The following is a 24,168-nucleotide window of genomic DNA, read 5'->3' as shown; positions in this document are numbered from 1 at the left end:
AAACAGCAGCTTTCTTACAGGAACAGAACAATTTTTGGCTTCAAGTTTAAGTCTGTGTTTGCTATTGCAGTTCCATTGAAGTGAGAGAGAGAGTTGAAATAACTACATATGAGCGAACTGGCCAAGGTTCGGGTTCATATGAACCTGAACTCTCGGCTTCCGATTCCCGCTGTCTGCCCGCTCCATGGAGAGGGTGGATACAGCCTGAGGACCACCTGGAAAACTGAATACAGCCTATGGCTATGGCTGTATCCCAGTTTTCCAGGCGGTCCTCAGGCTGTATCCACCCTCTCCACGGAGCGGGCAGACAGTGGGGATCAGAAGCCGAGAGTTCAGGTTCACACGAACCCAAACCTCAGCCGATTCGCTCATCTCTAGTAATAACACATATAACCTGAGGACAGGTGGGATGCTGGATTTGGAAGTGGCATTTTTTTCCTCCATAGTCCTTTTACAGTGAATAAGTCAGCTCCATAGCAGACAGGTACTAGGGGGATTAAATCAACCACGGCTTTTGCTAATGGCTAATTGTAAAGTTATAAAAGTGCCTTTTTTGCTGGCAGTTGAAGAGTCCAACTGGTGTTGCTGAGTTGCAGCAGCATGCCTCCTCTCTCCCCCTACCTACTTTTAAACGGGTCTGGAAGTTGAGCCTGTACATCAATCAAGCTGGGCAATGGTGTGGTGGAGAGGAGGAGGGGGGGGGGCATTCTGCTGCAACTCAGTATTCCCCAAGCACCTGTCAGGATCTGCAGCTCTATACCTGGGATGGAGCTGACAGACTCACTATAAGGAGTATATTCAACTATATTACAATCTTGTCCGGATAGAGATGGCATTGTAGGCTAGGGCTCCACTGCGACTTTTTGTAGTAAAACTTACTCATTTCAATTTTGAACTACAGCTACAATCCATAGGGATATTAAGTTGCAAGCAACTTGGTGAATTCTTGTGGATCACAGCAGTAATTCATTAAAACTGGAGCCCAAAAGACGCCATGGAGCTCAGTCTTATTGTTTATATAATATCTTATAAAATAAACAACTATGTTCTATAAGCAGACCATGGGGAGTGGGAATTACTCTTGGATATTCCACTCAAGGCAGTAAAATCCATTGCACCAGAAAAGGACCCATTTACAGCTTTCTATGAAATAATGAAAAACCCAATATGCTGCTTTTTACAGATACAATTAATCTGCTGTTATTCAGATCTACCCGCTTTATTCACTTTGTAACTAAACCTGTATTTAGTTTTCACCAAAAATATTGCTCACAAAAAAATTTTCTTCAACTTTACGGTTACCATGAGTTTTCCTTTTAGGAAAGAGTGTCCGCTTGCAATTACTGGTATAAACTGGATTAAACACATCAAAGTAAATAGCATGCTTTCATAGAGCAATATTTACATGCAATTTAAGCTGCTTTACAGTAAAATTAACTAATTTATATCTTGTCATGGCCTGAAGCCATTGTCCTACAATAAAATGTTCAAAGAAGTTGCTAAGGCTCTGAAATTCCCATCTTTAATTTGATCTGAAACTTACAGCAGCCATGGGAGTTCACTGGGAGGCTATTAACATCAGAAGGCATAAATATATTTAACTGAACCTTTATTTTCATTCAGAGTGCATCAACACTGCCCAAAGCAAAAAAAAAAAAAGCTAAAAACAATGAAAGATCTGCCAACATCTATGGCTGTAGTCTCGAGCGTGCCCAAAATACGCATAACACTCAATTTCCTAAAGTGCTTTTCATAAAATCTCAAACTTAACCCCCCCCCCCCCCCCCCAAAACTGATTACCACTATCCGAGCCTGAGACTTACTTATTTTCATAGAACCCAAGTACATGTGGAAAGACAGTGGCTTTTATATTAGCAGTGAGAATGAGTTGAGTATAAGGGTATGTGCACACTGAGGAATAGGTGAGGAATTGAAGAGGAATCCGCTCTTATTTTCAGCTTAAAATTCTTCCTAAAATATGAACAGAGCAATTTCCCATTGTGATTAATGGAATTTCTACTCTGTTGTTCACACTGCAAAATTTCCAAGCAGAATTTTCTGCCACAGATCCACAATTTTTGCCCAAAGAATAGACATTCCAATTCTTTGAGTGGATTCTGCTGGAGGAATCCTATAGAAGTCACTGTGGGCTTAAATTCTGCTAAAAGTCTTCTTGTATTCTGCTCGAATTCTGCTCGACTTCCGCTTAAATTCTGCCAGAGCTGAATAAGTGAGGAATTTCAAGCAGAAAACTTTCCTCTTCAATTCCTCACCTTTTCCTTAGTGTGAACATACCCTTACTGTGAATCAACTCTCTACCCAGTGAAGGAGGTTACATCATAAGTTAAACTCATGGCCCTTCAGCTGTTGCAATAGCTGTCCAGGCATGATGGGAAGTGTAGCTTTGTCACAGCTGGAGGGCCACATAGGTTTTCATTGCTCACAGTTGTAAGTACTTTATATTATAAAGCAACCATAAGGAAAGAGCTGCCATCTTTCACAGATTAAATATACATCATCTATTGCTAAATGATTTATAACCTTCAACGTTATTTATCATTAGCATAAAAAAAGAAGATAGGGTTTATCTAACATGGTATCAATTGGTACCATATAGAATTTCAATATACCAATGACAAAATCCATTGGTTCCTTCAGTCTTTTCAGAACAGATAAATCATAAAGGGCAACACATGCACTAAGATTATAAATATAATATATATAATATATAAACAATAACGAGATGCAACATAACTTATAATGTAATGCCAGCTGTGACATGTGAAAGTAAAATCTGTCCTTTGCATCTATTGCAGGTATAATTGTGCTCCTCCATTGTTTCAGCAAAACACGGCAAACTGTGTGAATGTAGGATATCCGCAATCACTTAGGAAACGGAAAGCAAAGGGACTTTTCTTACATGAATAACGTAGGAAATCCCAAGACAGACATTTGTGGCATTCAGGAAAGTTTTTAAAATCATGACATGTTTATTTAATTTTCAACCAATTCAGCAATGCAGTTAGGGGAAATTTTTGCAATTACAGCTAATCTTCATTGACATTTACCTCTTCAGCGGTCATGCTCATAGGCTCATTGTGCGCCCTTATTTCTGTTTACATAAAGGCAATCTGTCTAAATGTCTGTAAACTGATCACATGCAACCCTAACACAGTGATTGCAAAAGAGGAAGTTATCCTATACTTGAGAGGCTTTCAATTAAACTACTGATTCCCTGTGGGATTGTTTTGTCAAATTAGCTATATTTCGACATCATGTAAATTGGTTTTCTTATTACAAAGAGAATATAGCCTAATTGCTAAGGAATGTAAATGGATACATGCTGTGTGTATGCTATATACATACATATACACATACAGGCACACACTATGCCCACTGATGTCATCTGTTGTTTTATTTAGCAAATATTGATACTTTTATATGACTATTATGCCTTGCAAGGTCACAGTCATTACACGTGTTATTAGTCGCTTCTACAGATCTTTTCATATTTCTGCCAGCAAGAATAAAATAATAGTACAACTAGACAGTCAATATTCACCAAGCACTTGGCTTATTTTAATTTTTTCTTAGCATATAACTGATATTCTTGTAATTGACTAGATCCTTTTTACAGATGTCCTCCAATTTAAAAGGGGTTTCCAGACACTTATATCTTGTTTGGGGTCACATAGCTATTATAAAAAATGCACACTCACCTACCTCACTTACGAGGTAGGGTCTTGTGGTCATACATTGAACACTCTGGCCATTACATTTCAAGACTACTTCTTTAAAGATTCTTTCCTTAAATTCAACAAGTGTACAGAAAGGGATGCACATCGCTTACCGCTTTTTTAATTTTTTTATTTAGAGTCATGGTCATAAAAAAAAGGCATGTCAAACGTTATCGATCGCAGCGGGTCTCACTGCTGAGACTTGGAAGATATAGCCGGCAAGAGGGAGTGGCGCACCATCCACTCACTGGTACTCGTTAATTCTGCTAACGTAGTCTCATAGACTTTTGTTGTCAAGAGATACAGAGGAGTGGGATCTCACGGCATGCCTGATTACAAGTGAAGTAATTTTTAATGACAGGTACTCAGGGCCAGTTCACACTGAGGAATTCATGCTGAATTTCAGTGCTGATTTGCACTGAGAATTGCGCCCCCAAAAATATAGTGCAGAGCCAAATTCCATTGAGTTCAATGGAATTTGCGCCCTGCAGTTCACACAGTGGAAATCCCGCGCGCAATTTTCCATGGCGGATCAGCTTTCCACCAGAAGAATTGATATGTCAACTCTTCTGGGGGAATCCCATTAAAATAAATTGAGCAGTGAGTTTCTGCTCTGAAAATTTTCAGCACGGATTCTGCACGGAATGCTCGTGGAAATTGAGGGGGGAATTGGGAAAAAAAAGAATTAATTTGATTAATTGAAACATGAATTTGCGAGGAATTCCGCCAAAGGTGATTATGCCTGGAAAACTTTCCTCGCCGATTCCTAAGTGTGAACTTGCCCTAAAAAGTAGAAATCTTCATATGCCATTTCCACATATGCCATTTCAACTAATAGTCATGTAGCTTATATTGCTGTTTATAAACTTTACCTAGAGAAAAGCTGACATTCTATTCAGATGCTGCAGCCATTTTTGAAATGACAACAGGAATGTGCTACTTTATTGGTTGTTACTTTTATTACTCCTTTGTAAGGAGCTATTCCCATCCTATATGACTGCACTTTCTGTTGTCATTACAGCACAATTAGCCTGCAAATTTTTACATATTATCTACTAATTAATTAGTTAAAAGACATTTTCAACAAAAACTACAAATTGCCTATAATACGCAATTAAAATAGCTTTAAAATAGTTTAGAAATAGCAAATGCATCAAAAAAGGATTCCTACTTCCTACTTATAAGCTAGGAAATCCCCCTTTGTATATACACAATTTCGCACTATTATCACCAGATCTGGCTGCAAATTAGAGAATACAGGCCAAAGTGCTTATTTCATGCTGTGAAAATGCTAAATGGCATGAAACCTTATAATTATCACATAAGCACATGCTAACCCGCTCTTATTTTAAATAGGCTCACAAAGCGGATAGGGGCAAGGTGCCTGATCCTGTTATACCACAAATCACTAACAGAGGAATCTAGCAGCTGTTGCGCAAAAGCCATTATCACTATACAGCTATTTATATTGCTTAATAAATGAGCAATCCTTTGCAGCTTTCTCCTTCAGAAGTGTTTTACTTCAAGTGTACTGGAATGTATAATCTGAGAAGTGTTTTTTCCAAATAATGAAATGTAATTAACTTTAAAGTAAATCCACAAGACATATGTAGGTCCAAAAACAGGTTAGATACGATATACCCCCAAACATATCTACCTAACAAGAAGCCCAAGGTTAGAGATGAGCGAAGCAAGATTCACTGCAAATTGGGCTGTCAATTAGATTCGTTCTGCAAAGCGATTTCACACAGATTTGTTAAGATATTTGCAAAAAACATGGCGGCCGCACGTTAGTTGTCTGGAGCATGACTGGGTGGGATTACCCATAATCCCTAGCGTCTGTCCAATCAGCCGCAGGCCCCTCTGTGATGTCAGGAGCTCACCCTCACCCTCTTTATAGGGTGGTTTGTTTACTGAAGGCCACTCTGTGTGTGTAGTGAAGGTGGAACCAGAGACAGAAAGCTGGGAAAGAAATAAAGAGAGATATAGGGGCAGAGAGGAGAGGAGAAGATAGGAGGGCTGATTGTGGGTTAATTGACCAGTATGTCAAACCAGGGTGCAACTGCGGGTTCAACTGAGATTCCTGGCCATCTGCATGACAACTGCTCCTAAGTTTGTCAGAATGGCTGGACACATTAGATGTTGAAGATCTCATGAAGGCATCGGATGTTGAGCCAGCAAATAACAGAAGAGAAAGCAGTGAGGGGATCGAAGCAGGGGCAGCTAGTAGCCACAATATGGGCTCGTACTGGAGTGCTGCTGAAGAGGAGGAATCTGACCCAAAATTTGTAAACCTCGCAAAACTAATTTCTGCCCGCTTCGCTCATCTCTAATCCTGGTATTACAAGAAATGTTATTATATAAGTCATACAAGCACTGTTCTTATCCTATTGATTCTGGAATATACTGATGATCGGCATTGGCAGGCGCAATGAGCCCGTTTCTTGCTGTATCAGTGGGATACCACCTAACAATGCAGAGATGCCTTCCACTATTGCAGGTCATGCCTCTAGACATGAGGTCCTCTTTGACATAACAGGGAGGAACCTGTCTCTCTGGTTTTATTGTACTATAGGCACTGTATGCTGTTTCACTGGGGGCCAAACAGGTTGCTAGCCTATTACGACTAGCATAAGGGAGATTCCACTGCATAGCCATGATTTATTCCCTTTATCCAAGTGCCACTATACACCAAAATGTGTTATTTGCTTTTTCTTTATCCTCTGTTGAATCTATCTATGTGTGAGGGGAGTGACAGGGACATAGTGGGAAGGTGGGGCAGAAGCTCCAACTTACTGCCCTAGGGAATTTATAGACTGGCTTCCTGACCATTTTCGTTTCAGCCATGCTTTTTCAGTATAAGCAGGAAAGTAAAGAGACATAAAGCTGTCTTCTAGCTTACAAAAACCATTACGTATTAATAGTACAGAACAGCTATAAAGAGATTTTTTTCATTTGATATGGCTGAGGAGTTCAACAACTGCAGCCAAATCACCAGACTGGGATGACCCTATGATAGGCTTCATTTGTTGGGAAATAAGCAAAATGTGGCTACTTGTGTTATATAACACAAATCAATCAGATTGCAGAAAAGGAAAGATGGTGCTCTGTTATTAATGTCTTCTCATTAACTAAAAACACCTGAGAAACCTGTTTATCTGTGCTTATCATGTAAACAGATTTTTGTTCTATATCTTATAGATACCTTCTTCGGTACTGTGCAGCTTTGCTGATTTTTCACATTTAGCCACTTTCATTTTCTGTTAGAAACATGCACCAAACGTCTGCCATTGCATAATGGAAAATACTTTGAGAACCATGAGATGTTGATGAATATTTATGATCACAGGAAGCAATCTGTGTTAAGACTGGGTCAGACAGGCCTTGCAGGTAGCACTATTTATTCTAGATGCAGAAACGCAAGTGCCAACTATCTAAAGATGGTGACTTGGCCCTTGTGGATTTTGCAAGCTTTTGTTTCATATGCTTTAGGCCAGACTTCAAAGACTCATCTTATTGTGACTTGATAGCCAGATGTGGGAGATGTTTAAAAGTGATTTTAGTCTAAGATTATTCATTCACAGTTCTCCATTAGGAGCTTGAGGCGTATGTCACACCTCAAACTATATTAGAAAAATCGGAAAAAAAAGAACAGATGGTTGGGTAGTAACTTTACATGCACATGCACGCAAAGGCTATTTTTTCCAGTGAGGAAATATACTCGTTTCAAAGCAATATAAATCTGGGAACTGCATAAGCAGCAATTTTCCCATGAATTTCTATTATCAAAAAAGTTTCATTTTGTTGAGGAACAGTGTTATAAGGCAGGAAAGCTATGGAAACGTACCTTCCCTGTGAGTCCATCTGCAAACAAAGACGACATAGAATGGCATGCTAAAACCTAGGCTGTCGTAAACAGTTGTCTGTGTGTGACTGACAGCTTTGCAGTGAAACTTTATCACATCTGTGTGGCTGTATTGCGGGCGCTAAATCATCGGCCGGATTTTTCCGGTTCATGCGTACGCTGGAAAGTATACGATATACGGCTGCACAGTGCACACTATGTATGAATCTACGGCCCGATCGTAAACGGACCCATAAAAAATGAACAAGACCATTGTTTGCGGCTGGAAATGTGGCCGTGGATTGACAGGCGGTCCGTACGGAGTACTTCAAAAATAGCCGGCAATGATGCCAAATGCCGATGCCTCTAATAGTTAATATATTAAATTAATAAAACACATTTTCTTTGTAATAAAGTCCCTTTCGTTGTTCAATAATTCTAACGAATCCATCATTGTGCAATTAAATATACTGTTAAAATAAATATATATATAAATAAATGTATATTTTTATATATATATATATATATATATATATATATATATATATATATATATTTATTTTTTGACAGTATATTTAATTGCACAATGATGGATTCGTTTAAATTAAATTATTGAACAACAAAACTGATTTTATTATTTACAACGAAAATGTGTTTTATTAATTAAATATTAATTAGTACAGGAAGCTCCATAAGCCGTTAATTCATATTGCCGGCAATAGAGCATTCTGTACTAATCATCACTTTACTTTAATGAAAACATCAAATGTTTCTTCTAATTATGTTATCACAATAGCATTATTAGAAGAAACATTTAGAATTATATGTGCGCTCAGCTGATTGGCTGATCGGCTCAGCGCACATATAATTAGCGGGTCCGCAGCACAGTGACTTCATTGTGCTGCGGACCAGCGAAGAGGACACATCGGGGTGAGTATAGAGCTCTCCCCACACCCTCCCCAGCACTGCACCCCTCCCAGCAAGGAAGGGGGTCACTTAACCCCTTCCTTGCTGGGATGGGTGCAGTCTGACATCAGTCTGGCCCCCAAGGGGTTAAGGGGGATACAATACATCCTCCCTTAACGCCTTGGGGGCCAGACTGTAAGCAGCGATCTGTAAAGATGCTGCATACTGTAAGGAGCACAACAACGCTCACAATGATGGGTGTTGTGCTTCTGTTTGTGTGTTTTTTGTGTGTTTTTCCCCTTTTTGTTTTTCAGATATCGGTATCCTGTGGATTATGTCGGATTCCGTGGACTACGTCGATGACCAGCGGTTGTTTGTTGGTTTTTTTTTAATAAAATGGTCAATGAGGGGTGTGGGGGTGTTTTTATTTGAATAAAAAATTTTTTTAACTTGTGTTTTGTCTTTATTTCTTTACTTTATAGACTTAGTAGTGGAAGCCGTCTAATAGACGGAATCCATTACTAAGTTGGGGCCTAGTGTTAGCCGGTATAAAATGGCTAACACTAACCCCCCATTATTACCCCAGTACCCAATGCCACCAGGGGTACTGGGAAGAGCCGGGTGCCAGTGGTCCCGGAGCGTCAAAATTGGCGCTCCTGGACCGGGCGGCAGCAGGCTGGTAAGATTTAGGCTGGGGAGGGTCTAAACCAATGGCTCTTCCCACCCTGGTGTTACCAGGCTGCTGTCATTTGGTTTTTAAACCGGCTGGTTATAAAAATAGGGGGGACCCTTTGCATTTATTTTTTATTATTTATTTAAAAAAAAAATGCATAGGGTCCCCCCTATTTTTATAACCAGCCGGGTTAAAAACCAAACGACAGCAGCCTGGTAACACCAGGGTGGGAAGAGCCATTGGTTTAGGCCCTCCCCAGCCTAAATCTTACCAGCCTGCTGCCGCCCAGTCCAGGAGCGCCAATTTTGACGCTCCAGGACCACTGGCACCCGGCTCTTCCCAGTACCCCTGGTGGCATTGGGTACTGGGGTAATAATGGGGGGGTTAGTGTTAGCCATTTTATACCGGCTAACACTAGGCCCCGACTTAGTAATGGATTCCGTCTATTAGACGGCTTCCACTACTAAGTCTATAAAGTAAAGAAAGAAAGACAAGACACAAGTTAAAAAAAATGTTTATTCAAATAAAAACACCCCCACACCCCTCATTGACCATTTTATAAAAAAAAAAAAAAACAACCGCGGGTCATCGACATAGTCCACGGAATACGTCGTAATCCACAGAATACCGATATCTGAAAAACAAAAAGGGAGAAGCACACAAAAAACACACAAACAGGAGCACAACACCCATCATTGTGAGCGGTGTTGTGCTCCTTACAGTATGCAGCATCTTTACAGATCGCTGCTTACAGTCTGGCCCCCAAGGGGTTAAGGGAGGATGTATTGCATCCCCCTTAACCCCTTGAGGGTCAGACTGCACCCATCCCAGCAAGGAAGGGGTTAAGTGACGCCCTTTCCTTGCTGGGAGGGGTGCAGTGCAGGGGAGGGGGTGGGGAGATCTTTATACTCACCCAGATGTGTCCTCTTCGCTGGTCCGCAGCACAATGAAGTCACTGTGCTGCGGACCCGCTAATTATACGTGCGCTCAGCCGATCAGCCAATCAGCTGAGCGCACATATAATTCTAAATGTTTCTTCTAATAATGCTATTGTGATAACATAATTAGAAGAAACATTTGATGTTTTAATTAAAGTAAAGTGATGATTAGTACAGAATGCTCTATTGCCGGCAATATGAATTAACGGCTTACTGGAGCTTCCTGTACTAATTAATATTTAATTAATACAACACATTTTCGTTTAAATAAAATCAGTTTCGTTGTTCAATAATTTAATTTAAACAAATCCATCATTGTGCAATTAAATATACTGTCAAAAAATAAATATATATATATATAAATATACATTTATATATATATTTATTTTAACAGTATATTTAATTGCAAAATGATGGAATCGTTTAAATTTAATTATTAAACAATGAAAGGGACTTTATTACAACTAAAATGTGTTTTATTAATTCAATATATTAACCATGAGAGGCATCAGCATCGACATACTGCAGAGGATCGCAAACCCCGGTAATAGCAATTCATGTAAACTGTTTCCCTGCTTTCCCAGATGCATCCAGAGGTGTTTGCATCACTTTCTTAAGATTTTATTTGTAAATGACCGTATGTTTTCAGCCGCATGTCTATTTTTTCCCACGGCAATAGTTTCAGCCGCACATTTACAGCCGCATAAAAAATACAGCCGCACACATACATAGTGTGAACATAGCCTTAATCTGTAAAAGATGATCTTGGATAAGCACTGTATGATGGCTAGGGTGTAAAATCTGTCCAAGTTTAGCTTTATTGTCATCCCTGAGCATGGTATATGTCATCGTAGGCCTCCTGTGACATGCTGGTGGCTAAGGCAAAGTACCCTCAGCTTCAATGTGCATCAGACAAGGGCGAGAGATAATGTGTTACACTGGAAGTCATGTTAATCAAGTCAGATGTTATCATCACTATAATAAATAAATAAAAAAAGCACAATTGTTTCCCTTCTTTTAATTTACGTTGTTAACCGTGCATGAACACAGCTGCCTGTCAATACCTCCGGTGACATTGACGTGTGCGGGACCACTCACATTGGAGGCGTCAGCACACATTAAAAGCTCCTTCACTGCAACATAGATATACGTTCCTACTACTTGTGGCATGTCTAGTAGGAATGTACACACACAGATTGTGGATGTGGAGGAGTTAAGATCATGATGACAAATTTCCTTTAAATTCTAATTCATTAAATGATTCTAACCTGGCAAGCCATTAAAGTAATACTGTCATCTCCCACCTTATGTGGAGTTTTCCAAACCATCCACAAGCTTAGATGCCATGAAGCCCCACCCAGGTGACACTGTCCACAGCACACAGAGTAAGGAAGGGGGGGGGGTGACAGTATCACTTTAAAATTTATTGTGACACAACAGATCATAATAGACTCCTTCACCATTGTAGCCTGCACTGGATTACTATATTTTTCACTTTAATCTCTCAAGGGCAGAGATGCTCAACTGGGTAAAATAAATTATTCCTGAGCTGCAAAATGCTCCTATCAACATATTCAGAAAGGCATTTGAGCAGAGGTCATCAAATATGTCCTTCAGGAGTATTAAATATAGTCCAGTGTATACAAAGCAACAAATAAAAGCTCTACAGGGAACTGAGAACTGCTCAATTCATCCACACTGGTATTCCAGCATATGACGAAAAATATCTGCTAAAACAGTTGAGGCTTCTATTTATGAACCTAATGTTGCAAATGATTTGTTGTACTAAATGGAAAAAATATTCTAAGTTTAATTCCATTCTGCCTCTACTAAAAAGTTATTTCTCTGTAAAATGAATCTAATAAAAAAATCCACTTTCTGTGACTGGAAAACTCATTCAAGTAAGAAAAAAATATAATGTGAAAAAAAAGTGAAAATAAAAAGTAGTATATCGTGATGCTGTTAAAGATCCATATCTCATATCTCTTTAAAGGGCCCTTCATTTAAAAAACAACAACTTTTGACATGTCAAAAAATTTGATTGGTTAGGGCTGGGTGTTCAGACCCCAACTGATCATTAGAGAAGCACACTTCTTAAAAGTATATATATATTTTTTCTTTTAAAAGGAGCTATCAGCAGGTTAGATAACTCTACCTCTATTTTTTCTTTTAAAAGGAGCTATCAGCAGGTTAGATGTCTCTTACCTTCATCCTCAGGTCTAATTCATCCTCGGCCCCCAGCCGGCCTGCCCCAGTTGATGTTATCCCATTTGCAATTTAAACTATAGAAGAGAAATATAGAAGAAATCTTCCCATGACATTAGCCCTACCTTTATTCCTCCTCCTTACCATCCTGTGTCTGGCTGTGAGACAATAGGCTGTAGAAGGAAACGCCACTCTTAACCATTGTTAAGCCTCCAAATCCACTGCCTTTCTATACTTCAAAGTGGTACAGATCTTTGATACAGAGCTTAAAGAAGACTTTAAGACTTTGTGTAGGAACATACAGATAATCCTGTAAGTGAACCAGGCCATGTAGGCAAATGTATTTCACTACACCAAGAAAAGTACATGAAAATACTGCCAGATACATCTCTCAACAGGTGCTCATTGGCCTTACTTTGTCAAGGCAATGTCTTGACAAAGCCTTCATGTGATGTGAAACGGCCACAGGCCTTGTTTGCTGTGTTGTTCCGGTGTTTGTATCCCGCTGTGAATAAAAGAAGTTTATAACAATTGTGTGAGTGCCGTGGATATTTTTATCTTCTGGGACCTTTAATGTGAAACAGCCATCGCCTGTAAAGCACCTGCTGTGGTTTCCCTGATGCATTAACTATATTGAAATAAAGTTACTGAAAAAATCCTCTGTGTGACTGCTACATTATTTCTACCTCTATTTAAAACAAATGTACAGTATTTACAGTGCTTAGCTGTATTTTTTATTTTCTTTTTGCAACACACATTGACAGTATACGGTCTATGGCTATATTCTCATACGGTCTTCTTATGGTCGGTGGAGGACGGCCATTATTTTGAGGTCCAATAATAGCCATTATTTTATAACAGCGGTTCTCTGTATAATCATAGCTGTCACTTGGCCTCAAAAAAACATTCGTCCTAAAAGACACCCATCAAAACGGCAAAAAATACAGCTTATAGGGAACTTATAAGATGGGTCACTTAAACAAGAATATTCTGTATAAGTAGACCACATATATTCTTTGCTAACCTTATGCAATCTAACTGTATCGGCTAAGGTTGTCTGGTGCCTACATGTTTAGTTACAGGAGGTATGTGACTGTGGAAAGGAAAAAGGAGTACTTTTTACGTCCACTAACACCCAGCTAATAAACGTCATTGCCTACAATTTTAAATGTAAGCAACAAACCAACGTTATATTAGCAGAACAAGTCTCCAATGCAAATCACAGATATTTTACAGTTGTGGCTCCATGAAATCATTACTTATGTTTATTTTAAAACACATTTGTGATATATTCACTTACATTAGGTCGCAGTCCGGCTGCCATTTTGTAGTATGTTTCTGCTGCTTCATTTAGACTGGCTTGCCTGGAAAGACAAATATACAATTATATATATTTGATAAATAAATTTAAAAAGATATATATATTTTTATAACACTGTAGAAATATAATGTATATACTAATGGTAACATATATATATAGAGTTGTGTTTTCTAAAACATGACAAATTATTTGATTAATGTTTTCACAGTGAGGATTTGGTTGTTAATTCACTGCTTTCAGGTTTTATTGATTTTTTTTTTTTTTTTTTTACATCTTTTATTAGTGAAAAAGAATAATTCAACTCCAGGAACTACTGAGTAACCAGCTCATTACTGGTCACCGTCCAGAACATCAATAACATCTCTATCCATCTATCACTTTCAGCACAATTATAGAGGCAAGGTCACATACAGAATACACAAAGCCATACTTAGAAGTCCATGGCTAAAGATTGGAGGTTCCAATAAGAGTGACATTTACTAAGTAAAAGCTCATTTATTTTTACGCTATTGTTTAATAGTATGTTAAAAAACTGACATTGGTAATAGAACTATGCTATCAATAAAACCCAAGAGTTTGTATGAAGCTGCCTTCAAAAGAATTTCACAGCGACATTTAAGTGGTTCTTTACTGAAATCTTTAATATGTTCATCCCACAAAGGTGGGGGAAAAAATTCCCCAGCAATCACTAAATCAACATAGCTCTGTCCTTTCTAATGCCAAGTTATTAGCAGCCAGTGGTGGAGAAATTAATTATGGAATGACACGTATTCAAATATACAATTAACTCGGTTATGTATGATCAAGAGCTATAGCATTGCTTATACAGAAGATATCCATTTTGACTAAATGGAAAAAATGGAAAAAAAGAGTGACCCTGTCCCTTTTTGCACATTTTGTTATTTTGCTGCTAAAATGATAAAATTCACGTTTCCCCCCTCATTCTGCATTAAATCTCCTATAACACAATGAAAACAGAATGCTATAATCTTTTGCTATTTTAATGAAAAGCTAAACAATTGCATTGACATAAATATTCAGAACCTTTGCTCGGCCCTGATTCTAGCCTTCCCTTTTCTTGGAGATATTAGACCATAGGATTTGGGGATTTTCTGTCATTCCTCTCTGCAGATCCTCTCAGTCAGGATGGATGGGGAATCTCAGCGGAGACATTTTCAGGTTTTCACAGAGTCATCCCTAAGCCACCCCTCTGTTGTCTTAAAGGAGTGCTTGCTTTAACCCCTTAAGGACAGAGCCAATTTCGATTTTTGCATTTTCGTTTTTTCCTCCTTGTGCATCAAAGGCCATAGCACTTGCATTTTTCCACCTAGAAACCCACATGAGCCCTTATTTTTTGCGGCACTAATTGTACTTTGCAATGACAGGCTGAATTTTTGCATAAAGTACACTGCGAAACCAGAAAAAAATTCAAAGTGTGGTGAAATTGAAAAAAAAAACGCATTTTCTTTATTTGGGGGAAATGTGTTTTTACGCCATTCGCCCTGGGGTAAAATTGACTTGTTATGCACGTTCCTCAAGTCGTTATGATTAAAACGATATATAACATGCATAACTTATATTGTATCGGATGGCCTGTAAAAAATTCAAACCATTGTCAACAAATATACGTCACTTAAAATCGCTCCATTCCCAGGCTTATAGCGCTTTTATTCTTGGGTCTATGGGGCTGTGTCAGGTGTCATTCTTTGCATCATGATGTGTTCTTTCTATCGGTACCTGGATTGCGCATATACAACTTTTTGATCGCTTTTTATTACAATTTTTCTGGATTTGATGCGACCAAAAATGCGCAATTTTGCACTTTGGGATTTTTTTGCGCTTACGCCGTTCACCGTACGAGATCAGGAATGTGATTCATTAATAGTTTGGGCGATTACTCACGCGGCGATAGCAAACATGTTTGTTTATTTTTTTATTTGTTTACTTTTATTTATAACCTGGGAAAAGGGGGGTGATTCAGACTTTTATTAGGGGAGGGGGCTTTTTATTGACAACATTACTATATTTTTTTTTTTTACACATATACTAGAAGCCCCCCTAGGGGACTTCTAGTATATACACTTTGATCTCTCATTGAGATCTCTGCAGCATAGATATGCTGCAGAGATCCATGAGATCGGCACTTGTTTGCTTTCGGCTGCTGCAGCCGGAAGTAATCGAGTGCCGAGCCGGGGACGGCGCCATCTTGGAGTGGTCCCCGGCCGGCTTCAGAAACGGAGATCGCTCCTCCGGGATAACATCCCGGAGGAGCGAGCTCCGCCACTAGACACCAGGCAGACGCTGGATCCGGTAATCGGATGCAGCTGTCATGTTTGACAGCTGCATCTGATTACTGTATTAGCGGGCACGGCGATCGGACCGTGCCCGCTAATACCTACGGTCCCGGGCTACAAGCGGCACCTGGGACCGCCGCGGTTCAGAGCGGGGTCGCCGTGCGGCCCCGCTCTGAACGCCCTTACCGGCAATAGGGCGTACCTATACGCCCTTTGTCGTTAAGGGGTAAAAAAAGACAATGGGGGAGATTTATCAAAAATGGTGTAAAGTGAAACTGGCTCAGTTGCCCCTAGCAACCAATCAGATTCCACCTTTCATTTTCCAAAGAGTCTGTGAGGAAGGAAAAGTGGGATCTGATTGGTTGCTAGGGGCAACAGAGCCAGTTTCACTTTACACCATGTTTGATAAATCTCCCCCATTGTCTTTTTGAAAGGTGAACCAGAAGACAGGTTTCTATGTGGCGTTTAAGCAATAAAGTCCAGATTGGATGAGTGCTGTAGCTGACCTTCTGGAAGTTTTTCACAAGGGACCACGACCAGAGTGACAATTGGGTTCTTGATCATATTTCTTTCCAAGGCTCTTCTCCCCTGATAACTTAGTTTGGTGAGGGGGACAGCTCTAGAAAGAGTCCTGGTTGTTTCAAACTTCTTCCATTTATGAATTATGGGGGGGGGGCAATCACAAGCCTCTCTCTCTTAGCTCTACAGGCAGTTCTTTCCGCCTCAACTCATATTGCTGCAATATATATTGCCAGCTGTGAGACCTTATATAGACATTGCTGAGTCTTTCCAAATCATGTGCAATCAACTGAATTTACCATAGACAACTCTAGTCAAGGTGTCAAAATATCTTAAAGCTGATAAGGAAAAAAAAAAAGGAGACCCCGAGAGCTAAATTTTGTGTGTCACCAAAGGCCCTGAATACTTATGTTAATGTGAAATTTTAGTTTTTCATATTTTAACTAAATTTACAAAAATTTGCAGAATGCAAAATGATGGGGGGGGGACTTGAAATTGAAAGGGCTGGAAGACTTTCCACGTGCGTTCTACATTATGTTTTAGGTATAGCACCTTGTACAGATTTTACTGAAGATATGAGACTAACTATAACTGTTAACATATGCTTGTTCTTCTATACGGATTATAACATTTCCTGAGAATGCAATTTTCTTCCGTTAGTAATCCACTGGCTGATCTATTCTCCAAGGTTGACGGAGCAAGAAAAGGAGATCATGTATTACACAGCACTGTATTCCAGTCAGTTACAGAAAGTCAGGTTATTTTTGTTAATGGCCTAGACAGAACATGAATATACCCTTTCTATACTTGGACATATTTATAGATACAAACCTAGATGCTTAATTCTAAAGCCAGTTAAATATGGACCACAGCCTCAAAAACAATACATAGCAGAAAGGCTTTTGGGTCCCATCAGGCACCATTTGCACCCATTATAGTTACTCTATACCCGTGCTAGTAAAGTCTACGCAGAATATATTGGCAACAAGTATTGTGAATTGTTTCTTTTATGTTTATCATTACTTTTGCTCAGCCTATAAACAAGCATGGCATATCCACTCAATTTACTTTAATCTTCTCATAAATAAAATAAAAGAAATGAAATATACTTCCTTTGCCAGTGCCTTAACACATTTAAGTCTGGCTTCTTCATTGGTTTCTATTTAAAAGACAGATTGGTTTGCAAGCTGCTATGTAGCATATTACTATTTACAGCAAGCATTAAATAATTCTCAGGCTGCTGAATATAAAATATTACCGCAAAGGAAATCATTATTCACCCAGAGATGGTTAATGGATTAATTTTACACTGCCCAGATAACAAAGCAGCAGGATGAAATATGAAGTCCACTTTTTTTTAATGCAACTCTCACATTAGTTTCTTAAGGAATTTGTGTCAGTATAAAAAAATGCTAATATTATTTCCACAGCTACAAGGGTTACTTGTGTCTCGTTTGCAGTCTGCTTACAGAAATATGATCCCCCCCATGCAATGCACAAAACGGATGATGGTTATTACATTCTTTACTATTCAAGTAGAAATGAGGAATTAAAGCACTGCTGGAAAATTTCTCTACAGTCACATGCTCAGAGCTGGTATTTAGCCATCCCTTTAAAAAAGCAAGATCACTAAAACATACATGAAGCACAGTCCTTCAGGGAGTCTAACCGTTTTTAAGTGAATAACTGATAAGGGATGTTGCCTTCACATGAATAATAGTTTATCTATTTCACAAACATAATAAATGCTCCTTAGATGATGTATTGCTAGAACCTAGAGTCCTGTCTTTGGCATTTATAAGGATATTGTTCTTCTGTACTGATTTTTATGGCATTCCAAGCAGAAATTTTATGAATCCACTGAAAGGCAAATTCATTTTTCTACTGTATATTGACTGATTGGGTCATCTATCAAAAAGATAAAATGAGTATGTTATAAACACTATTTATTTCATCTGATGTACTAAAAATATCAATCTGTAATTTTGGTAAAAGAGCTGTCTCAGTAATACCGAAGTGTCTGAGAAGGTTTGCAAAAGAACAAAAAAAAATTTTTAAATACTATATCAGGAAACAATAACTCCTGTAACTCTGAACTCCTAAAAAGGTGTATCATGATGACAACATAGAAACATATCTGTTGGACAGGTAATGATTGAAGGGGGCTGACTACAGGGACCCCACTGATTATTAGGTGTCCAGGGTGCTCCTGTTTAGTGAAGGACACTGCTATTCTACTCAAACTCTATGGGACTGTAGATGGTAGATGAGCACTGTACTCGGCTAGCATCACCAGTCCCACAGAATTTTAATAGCAAGGAAATGCCCATAATAACATATATTGCACAATCACAAGAAATGTATTTAATGATTACAAATTAGTTTTATTTATTAGGGAACAGATATGTCCTTTTATTTCAAGATTTATGCATTCAAGATAAAATCCAGGTTACATTTTAAGGGTATGTTCACACTGAGCAAAAGCAGCGGAATTCTGTTATGGATCTCTAGGGTGCGGAATCCCGCCTGCCTCAGTGTCTCTATAGAGTGGCTCACCCGCCTCTGCTTCTGTCGCTCTCCGTGTATAGAATTGACATGTCAATTCTTTGCGCGGAGAGTGGTAGGAGCGGAGGTGCGTGAACCCCTTAATAGAGACACAGAGGCAGGCAGGATTCTGCAGCGAACAGATCTGCTGCAGAATTCCACCACCTTTGTGTGAACATACCCTAAAGAACAATCATCCAGTTAGGCACTATACTAAAGGGGACTTTAAAAACTATAGATATTGTGCTACTCTTATATAAAACATAATAAACATCTTATTACATCATAACATCTTATTTTTTCCCTTTCCACATTACCCCAGTGTCCTCAGGCGGCATCTATGAGTCTCCCTGTGACTGCAGCCGCAAATTCTTAGCCAATCACTGACAGACGGATAGCGCTCACTGGAAGTGGCTGTGGTCGGGGGGGGGGGGGGGGGACCAGGACACACAGCATGACGACACTCGGGAGTTTATACACTGCAAACTTAGAGTACCTCCAAATGAGCATGTGGCTGCTTGATGAAGCTGTTACATCTAAGAGACTGCCTTCTCTAAATTTACCAACTATTTGGCTGCTTAAGGTTTAAAACATTTTGGCCAATTCTTTTCAGACAGTGTCTCACCTCAGGCCATGTCCCATTTTATCTAGATCACGCCTCCTTTTAAGACACTGGTGGGAAGTGTTTCTAAAGGGTCTTAAATGCTTAATGTGTACCTGTCATGCCAGTCCGCTGCCAGATCAGTAGCGAGTTCCTCCATTAAACTAGAATTTTGGGTCTTTTTGGATACCAACATACAATGAGACTGTAATATGCATGACCCCCATTGGATCCAAATGGGGGTCATGCACATCATGATTTCAATGCGTGTTGGTATCCAAGGAAAATTGAACTTGAATTTAACAGAGGAAATCGCTGCTGATTTGGCATGACAGATATACTTTAATAAATGTGGAGAAAAGTTATGTGCGCCACTTTACAGGCAGAACTCTGGTGTGGACACATTAGTACATCTGGGCCAATGCGTGTATTTGGAACTGAACTGTGTCGAACTTGTGTAATCCTACTGAAACATTTCCATATGCTGTTACAAGGTTATCCTGCTGGAAGTTACTTAGTAAAGGTTATGGTTTCTACATGTACAGTTACAACCTCTCTGAGCTACTAATACTGAATCAGTATCTGGCTCAGGGCTGAGACAATTAACTTTTATGTCAGAGAATACCACAAATATTTCATGGGCAATGTGCAAAAACCAAAAATAATACCATCAGACAAAACACTTCCTTCTTAACCAGAAAATGACCAGAATCTTTACAGGAGAAGACAGAACATTTGTGTTTAGTGACCACATGTGATGAGGAACACTTGAACATTAAGTATCAGTCATAGATCATTTAATACAGGTCCAGACAATGGAATTGCTGGCACTCTTGTTTTTCTGTGTAAGCTGCACTGGGGTAAAGGGGAAGGTGTAGGCAGACAACTGTAAAGCAGTGCATGTGAATAGGGAAAACTCTAAAATGTTATTATGCTTTGCATATGAATCTGTTCTGCTGCTGCCTTTAATGTATTTGACGACATATTTAATACATTAGGCACAAACATTAACAAAATTCTTAAATGAGACTGGGCATGCTGCATCTGTAGAGCAAATGTTCGCTTCTCTGAACTGTGTGTGTCCTTTTACTATAATACTCCATCGTGGGAACGATTTGGAGCTTTGGAACACTCCACTTTTTCCTAGCTGGGAAAATACAGCATTCAATCGCCCCCATGTGACCGCAGCCTAACTGTGAAAGGCAAAACAAGAAACTATATACATTTTTTCCTAATGAGAGGTTTAATGACATTTTTATTACACCTCTCCAAAGGAAGGTGAATTATTTCAATTAAAATCTTTTAATTAGAAATATAGAACTATTTGAAGCGTAATGGTAAATCACCAAATACATAATGTGGGGCTGGGGAACTGATATGTACGGAAGGTTAATAGCTGTCAGAGAATATAATTAAGGTTTCCAGCTGCACATCATGAAATAGACGAATTACTATCTAAGAAGGATGAAAGAATAATAACTCAGAGGTGCTCTGTAAATGGCATGATAACTGGTTAAACTGCACAGCTCCAAACAGCCACTTAGGCGGGAGCCTCAAATGCAGCCGCGGCGCAGAGCAGGTAATGTTTGCTGCGGTCGGAGGGGGTTAAAGGGGCCGGTGTTACATACTCGCAGCGGAATGAAAATTCAGCTGCGGGTTTGTAACCCAATTGAAGATCACAGCACCAGGATCGCAGCATGAAATCCGCTGCAAATCCGGTACGTGTGAAGCTACCCATAATGTGCATTATCCCAATTGCACAGGGCTACTCTATGTCCAAAATGTGACAAGATTCATGGCACTGAAAGTAGTAATCTACAGTTTTACCTTTGGTTTTCTCATTGTGGATTTTGCCAATCACAAAATTTGATGTGGGAAAAAAAACCATAGGTAGCAGACTTTTTTTGTACAAAGAACAAGAAAAAGTAACAATAATTTTTCGGTGTACTTTTAGGCCATGTTCACACCGTAAAACAAAAGCAAAGTAGAACAGAAGGTATAAAACGCGGTCGTATGTTGAGTGTAAAGGTCCATTTACATAGAAAAATTATTGAAAAATGTCAGTCTGGCACACAGTGTATAAACATATATCTTACTATGTCTTACTATGTGTACACGGACTACTGTTTTTCCATAGACATTAATGTACCACATTATAGATACAAAATATAGCCATGTTTTATACCTATTTTAAAGTTATATTTTGCTTTTATTTCACTGTGTGTGAACATAGCCCCAAGATTCTCAGGACTAACATTTTGTTTCAGTCTTCAATGAATAACAGAATGCAACTTTTACAATCACTTGCAGAGAAGCCAACATCCATTAGGCCTGCATTTCCTATTGAATCTTCTATAAAAAATAAATAAATCCCACAATGTAATAGTATATGAAACATTTTTCTCAAGCATACTGTGACCATGCATTGAGATCAACATAAGAATTATAAAGAGTATAATTGAATACCTACATACTGATATTACATGCATAGCAGGCAATGTGCCAGGATGTCATTTACCTGAGCATATGAGCTGCATTAAACACAACATCAAATTCAGAGCTGTCCAATTCTGCAGCTTTTTTAGCCATTTTTGCTGCTTCCATAATACGACCTTCTTCCAGAAGAAACTGGCCTGCAATGTAAATGGATATAATCAGATGTCAAGGAACAGCACTTCTGAATTCAGTGGCAGAGAGAAGACAGTGAACACAGCTGTCAGAGAGCATATTTATGCTTTGTCTTAGTGATGGATGTTGTCTGCCTCTTTCTACCTTCTCCTGTGCTGCAGTCATTAACTCTCCTGCAATAATTCATAAAGGATCTTCCCTTTTCTACCTCTACACAGGGAGCAGGGCCAGGGAAGTCTCTTCTTCTTCCTCAATGATTAAATCTGACCACTAAACATTCTGAGCCAATTAGGACACTTTTCCCATGAGCGCTGTAAGCACTGGTTACCCCGCTCTCCAAAAGGAGTCTCCAAAATTACTCATCTAAATAGTATTTAATCCTTTTTGAACCAAAGCTAAAATTACTTGAGAAACTTAATGAATACTGAAACTACAAGAAGATAAAGCATCAGAGCCTTGGAAAATTGTTTGATTAAAGAATTTCTCGCCAAAGTTGTCTGCCTCGAACTGAATTGGTAGGAAACTGCTTGGGAAAATATATAGACTATTCTGTTAATTCTTTCAATATTGCAGCCTGTTCCTATTTCAGGCAATGCAAAACACATGTTTTCTCATCTAGTATCTAGTACAATCAAGAAAAGCATTAAAGAAATAAAATTCAACAGCTACATGAGAGCACAGCCTTAAAAGGGTTACTCCAGAGAATTAAAAAAAAAAAAAAAGCTGTTGTAAGAAGGATATGCAGAGCACCATGTCAAACTGGAAAGAATATACCACTATCTGTAGAACATACAGCAGCTGATAAATACTGGTAGACTTGAGATTTTTAAATAAAAAGTAAAATAAAAGTCTATATAACTTCCTCAGACCAGTTGATTTGAAATATTTTTTTTTTCTCTGCAGAACCACTTTAAGGATCTTTACGGCACGGATTTGGTTAAAAAAGAAAGAAAAGGATCCCATTTTATTCCTCTCAAGAAAACTAGTGCTCTATAGATCCTTAGCAAACACTAGAAATGTAAATATTGTTATTTTAACTTAGAATTTTTGTTTTCATATACTATCACTTGAAGTTTTAGCCCCAGTTATATCTCTGGTATGAGAGATTCATATGACAAGTAGAGATGAGCGAACCTCGAGCATGCTCGAATCCATCCGAACGGCATTTGATTAGCAGTGGCTGCTGAAGTTGGATAAAGCCCTATGGCTATGTGGAAATCATGGATATAGTCATTGGCTGTATCCATGTTTTCCAGACAACCTTAGAGCTTTATCCAAGTTCAGCAGCCCCCGCTAATCAAATGCCAAACGATCAGGTTCGGATCGACTCCAGCATGCTCGAGGTCCGCTCTCATCTCTAATGACAAGCCATACTCTTCTTATTTCTGCCTGTTGCATTGTTACCACAAAGGTTTTGTGTGGATTTCAAAAATATACAGAACAACATTCACATTTTAGATGCCAACTGTCTTGAATACAGGCAATATCTGATTAACTTGGTGACATAAATCAGAATCTTTCATTAGTGTAGCCCTATGTCTTTAAGAAATCCTACTGCCACATCAATCATTCTAGATTTAACAATATTAACCCCTTCGTGCTGCAGCTAGTTTGGGCCTTGATGATCGGGCTAATTTTTCAAAATCTGACCTGTCTCACTTTAAGCGCTTACAGCTCAGTTGTGCTTTAACGTATGTTAGTGATTTTTTCGTCACATATGGCACTTTATGTTAGTGCCAAAATTTGGTCACTACTTTGTAGCACATAAATTAGTTACTAAGTCACATTACCAATATGTCCTCTTTATTCTGGCATAATTTGGTAAACATATTTTACTTTTTTAGGGTGTTACGGGGCTTAGAAATTTATCAGCAAATTATCACATTTTTGTGAAAGTTTCCAAAACTGTTTTTTTTTTTAGGGACCAGTTCTTTTTTTAAATGGATTTAGAAGGCTTG

General features: G+C 38.8%; 1 protein-coding gene across 1 annotated transcript in view; it reads right to left on the bottom strand.

Annotated features, from left to right (window-relative positions):
* Positions 1-24,168, bottom strand: part of TMTC2 (transmembrane O-mannosyltransferase targeting cadherins 2) — a 228,522-nt gene that overhangs the window by 6,314 nt on the left and 198,040 nt on the right. Inside the window, exons 10-11 of the mRNA XM_069974054.1 lie at positions 22,101-22,215; positions 13,604-13,667 (exon numbers count right to left, since the gene is read on the bottom strand). Coding sequence (XP_069830155.1) covers positions 13,604-13,667; positions 22,101-22,215 — 179 coding nt within the window. The remainder of the gene's footprint in view (positions 1-13,603; positions 13,668-22,100; positions 22,216-24,168) is intronic.

The sequence above is a fragment of the Dendropsophus ebraccatus genome, chromosome 1 (assembly GCF_027789765.1).
Source record: "Dendropsophus ebraccatus isolate aDenEbr1 chromosome 1, aDenEbr1.pat, whole genome shotgun sequence".
In the NCBI taxonomy this organism is placed as follows: domain Eukaryota; kingdom Metazoa; phylum Chordata; class Amphibia; order Anura; family Hylidae; genus Dendropsophus; species Dendropsophus ebraccatus.
Note: the sequence above shows the minus strand (reverse complement) of the source record. Positions and strands in the feature narration are given on the sequence as shown.